Source organism: Limulus polyphemus, unplaced genomic scaffold, assembly GCF_000517525.1.
Source record: "Limulus polyphemus unplaced genomic scaffold, Limulus_polyphemus-2.1.2 Scaffold1458, whole genome shotgun sequence".
In the NCBI taxonomy this organism is placed as follows: domain Eukaryota; kingdom Metazoa; phylum Arthropoda; class Merostomata; order Xiphosura; family Limulidae; genus Limulus; species Limulus polyphemus.
Genome location: NW_013667068.1, coordinates 14403 through 19459, shown reverse-complemented (window position 1 = coordinate 19459; position 5057 = coordinate 14403). Strand labels below are relative to the sequence as shown.

At 34.8% G+C, this 5057-nt stretch overlaps 1 protein-coding gene across 1 annotated transcript in view; it reads left to right on the top strand.

Annotated features, from left to right (window-relative positions):
* Positions 1-3014: 3014 nt before the first annotated feature.
* LOC106463670 (cytochrome P450 315a1, mitochondrial-like) overlaps positions 3015-5057 on the top strand; it is a 9505-nt gene continuing 7462 nt past the window's right edge. Inside the window, exon 1 of the mRNA XM_013923726.2 lies at positions 3015-3596. Within this exon, the coding sequence (XP_013779180.1) occupies positions 3085-3596 (512 nt within the window). The 5' untranslated portion in view covers positions 3015-3084. The remainder of the gene's footprint in view (positions 3597-5057) is intronic.

Here is a 5057-nt window from a genome sequence, read left to right as displayed (position 1 = left end):
CTTACTTTGACTTTTAATATTTCAATATCGTGGTAAATTTAATTCTAAAGATTAAATGTTTACAATTTGTTACTTATGTTACAAATTTAGTTAGTGATGGAGGTCGAGCGACTCGAAGTACAATTGCCATTACAAAATAAACGATAGTTATTCTCCCAGTGGCTCAGCGATAAGTCTGCAGGCTTATAACGCTAAACATTTATTAATACAGTTTTGTAAAGGGTGTAATCAAATTATGATTTTGACTATAGAAGACTATATATGTAATAAATTAACGTACGACAGATAAAGTCCACATTAAGTCTTTTTGGGCTATAATCACAACAAGAAACCCCAACTAGTCGAGTGAAACTCAATGGTGCTTTAAAATTAATGCACGTTTCCTGTTTTTGTTCTCAGTTCTTACTTTACAGAGAAAATAAGCGATTTATACTTGAATATCATACTGAAATCCCTAGTCAGTGCTTTTCGAACCCTTTATATTTTGTAAGACCGGGAATAGCCTAGCACTTAACGTAACGAACTGTGTTCGGACGGTCTAAGGTTCGAGTCGTGATGTCACTGAACGCGCTATCAGCTGTGAGGTGTTAAATTTATAGTTAATTTCACTATTCAGTTAAAACTCAGTTAAAGTGAACAATCCTGTAATCACCAGGTAGCCACGAAAGTATCCACACTATATCTTTTGATGTGGTACGTTTATCTTCACGAAATGCGGCAAGCTTTTAGTAAACATTACAAGTCTTTTGTACACACACACACAAAACAATAACAAAATGTTAAGTACTTTTACTAAATGTTTGTGCGTGAATATATGGAGTTGGAGCTGACTAGTCCGAGAGCAAGATGGTTTGCATATTAGGATTAAAAATACTTTTAATCATCATAATTTCCTAAATGAAGATCCAACATTTTTTCATCAGCAAAAACTTTAGATTTTATCTGTTATTTTCTATACCCTAACTGTTTAGTGTCGGTCAAGTAGACCGAACTTGTAACCATGATAAAAAAAAAGTAAGAAATAAATATAAATTTCTTTTTTATACATATCGAAATAACTGCAGATTGTAGAATAATACTACAACAGTTTAGCCTAAATAGCTTAAAATTTGAAACAGTCCTCATCTGTTTCTACTTAATTTTATTATTTTTCTTTTGCCCTTTGAATGGTGTCTAACTAACAACCCCGCGAAGCAAACTGTAAATCATTCTGCAAACGTATAGATCAAAATATGTCATTGAGTGACGTAACGCACGAGCTGTTCTAGAGCATACTCCATGGAGAATTTTATTATTATTATTATAATAAGTTTCTAATTTTTACATTTCTGTTATTTTTATAACAATAAATAAACAAGAAATTTAATACTCCTCTTTTGTTTCTTCTTGTTATTGTTATTTTGCTGTCGGCCCGCCGATAAAACTTAAGCCTACATTTTTTGTAATAATGGTACAGGTGTATTAAACGATTTTTGTTTATTTCTAATATACATTTAAGAACGTGAGATAATAACACACGAAAAACAAACAATGTGTTATCACTATTATAATCAAACTGGCTTTCTAATTAAGGCATAAGTGCCTTAAAATAGTTCCTTTAGCTGCTTAGTCTAAACTCAACAACAGAAACTTTCAATCTGTAACCAAAATAAGTAAAACTCTCTACTATGGACAAGGTACATTTTACATATTCGACAAATTAAAACATTGTCTTTCTATTGGTTATAAATGATGTAATAGCAAATACAAGAGAGAATTATAGGTAATTTGTAAGAGGATGTGATCTATACTATTATGAGTAATTTACGTTAAACTCGGGACATCAGAGAGGGGGGGAGGGAATCAAAAATAGAGGATGGGCAAGTGGGAACAAACAAATATCACTATTCCCATATAAGGGGGAGATTGAGAATTGATTTACATATTTCCTTTTACAATTATGAAATTTAAATTTACATAATATCAACATTTGGTTTCTTAACTACGTTTTGAAGCTAAGTTTATTTATGTACATTGATAATAAAGTAGTTTAATGAAATTACGAATGTAACTCTCTAAAAGATCGTGACATGGGCACTTTGACCTAGCTGCAGTGAGAGGGTCAAGAGTAATAGACCGGTGGTTAGGGTATTCGAATTGCAATATGCAAATGGTGAATTCGAATCCAGCCACTGAACATGTTCACCCTTTCAGCCGTGGGTTGCGTTATAATGTGATAGTCAATCACACTATTCATCGGTAAAGATCGGCCCAAGAGTTTGCGGTGGGTGTTGTGTACTAGCTACCTTCCCTTAAGCTTATCACTTCTAAATTAGGGACGGCTAGTACAGATAGAAAAAACAAACAAACAGATAATAGTAGCCGTATAGGCGGTGGATGGTACAGAATGGTTGGTTGTCTTACCCCTGGTTAGCAGCAGTAAATTATGTATGGTTATGCCTGAATCTTGGAGTCTCAAAACTGGTTGTTAAGGTGGCGTTAAGGTTGAAAATAACAAGCACCTTACTACACCATAATAAACAGTAGAATACTGATAATAAATCATATAGAATATTTTAAAGAAACATAGTATCAATATATGCGTACATAGGCGAGATTACGGGACCAGTTGCCCTCCCCCCCACTTTTTTTTACTGTAGAATACACAATAATTAAGTCATACTTTTTTGTCCACTCCCCCGACCACGTATTCAGGTGTTACCACTAATTCGGTGAAAAGCAACAGATATGGCTGACTTCTATAAAGGCTAGCACTTCCGCCATCTCCTATTTGCTGCACTGCAGCACCCGCTGTAACGTAACTTGTTGCAGTAGTCAGGTAGATCGTCGGTGAACTGGAGTTTACATTTAATAATTCAGCATCACTCTGCTAACACTAATATACGCGCGCGCGGAGACTGTGGGACAACTAACGCGCAATTATTCGGGCGCTACAAAAGATTAAGGCGGTGTTTGACAGTCGTTGTGAAGGGTGGATGATGCTATCGTCAGCCAAGTGTTCGGTCTCTCTTTCGGTCCAATAAACCTAGAGCAATTATTTGGAGAATAAAGAAAAAAGTAACTCGTTTTTAGCAAATTTCCAATATGGGTTTAAAAGCATCTCTTAAAGTGTGTAATTCTTTTTTTTTAAAAGAGTTACGGCCTTTTCTAAACAACTTTATTTTTCGCTTATTACATCCAACTGTCGCACAAGAAAATTCTACTACAAGCACGACTTTATCTCAACCTTTTGAAGTGAGGTACCCGTTCCGTTACCACAAACCACCGACAGAGGCTTCCGGCTCCATGAGCTACGACTCGAGCAACCCGTACGACAGCATACCTTCACCGAAAGGCTTTCCTTTGTTCGGTACAATCTTCAGTATCTTCTTTAGAGGGGGTGCTCCAAAAATCCATGAATATTGTGACCGGCGACATAACGAATTGGGTCGTGTCTATCGCGAGAAGCTGGGGGTTGTTGAAGCTGTTTTTGTGGCCGACAGTGAACTTATTCAACAGATTTATCAGAACGAGGGCCGCTACCCCATGCACATGGTCCCGGAACCTTGGATAATTTACAATGAGATCAACGGTATTCAAAGGGGACTTTTTTTTATGTAAGTTGGCAATGTAAAAATATTTGAAAAAAAAAAACTAAAAAAATACGCGAAAATTTGAGTCTGTGATGTGTACTGTATTTTCTTGCCAAACTGTAATATGTATCGGAACTGGTGTTATTTTTATATTTTACTTATCAGTTTGAAAGACAGCCTCATACATTAGTTCCCTGACTTGTTCTTTTCGCTTAGAACGGTGATTCTGAACGTGGGGCGCACGCCTCACAGGGGGGCAATTTGAAAATGCTACAATAAGGATTTTTAATTTGGGTGTGAAATCTTGGTAAATTTTACATTATACTATTATACCTTTTCAACACCAAATTTGTTTTATATTAAGGGAGCATCAAATGTTTTCAGGTGTCGAGTTGGGGCATGGAGTAAAAAAAGCAAAAGAACCACTGGCTTAGAAGCATATTAGAATACATGAACTGAGCTGTGTGTATGTCTGTCTGTACTCCTTTAATCTGAAAACTCCCGCCAAAAGTTGAGTTTTGATACTCGCGGTGGGCACAACATACTCTAATATAATCATATACCAAAATAAATATTTTATTTTTCTGTAAACTTTGCCATTTTATTGTAAATGAAGAAACTTTAAAGCAGTATTATAATTGTATGAGAAAAAGCTAATTTTTTTTATGTGATATACTTGTAGTGTATATATGGATGTGCATAAAAATATCGATGTGTGAATGTTTTAAACGTCTGTTGCATCATATTGTAAATAGTATAAATATAAAAAAAAATATTTGTTTATAAAAAAAAAAAACTGTGCTAAAGTGATGTTTGTATCTAAATGTTATTCTATACTTAAACCTGATGATTGTATATTGTTTTTGTTTTTTTTTAGGGTTTATTCACATTTAGTTTATTGCGGTGTTAAAACGGCACAGCATTGTTAGCCCATTGTGTAGCTTTGGGCTTAACAACAAACATACTTCCGGTTTATACATTTTCTTCTTAAAAGTAAACATTGATTCGTATTCAATAAATTACACAGGCCTGCGGTGGTTTTATTGTCTTGAAATGTTTACATGTGTTCTGCGGTAATTCCTGTACCCTGAATCCGAAAATAATATCCATTTTTCTCTATCACGTACAAAACATCATGTGTACTTTTACACAAGTGAATCATTTTTATTGAAATCTGGTCACCTTTTGTTATGCTTAAAATGTTGACAACCGCTGGCTATAGATTTCTCTAGACCAATCGCGACGTGAGTCTTATCGATCGTTCTCAGGTTCGCAACAAAAAAAAACAAAAAACGCACCGCTAGTATATAAACAGTTAACAGGCCGCATGACGTGTCATTTCTGGATAGTATTTGTTTGTGCGTGCACTTTTACATTATTTTTTTTCTTTTAAATATTATTTATTCGTCGCTATGGCAACAAGAGGTTGCGTAACTGACCCAGACATATTTTGTTATATTTGTGGTAAATTTGATCTAAGTTAAA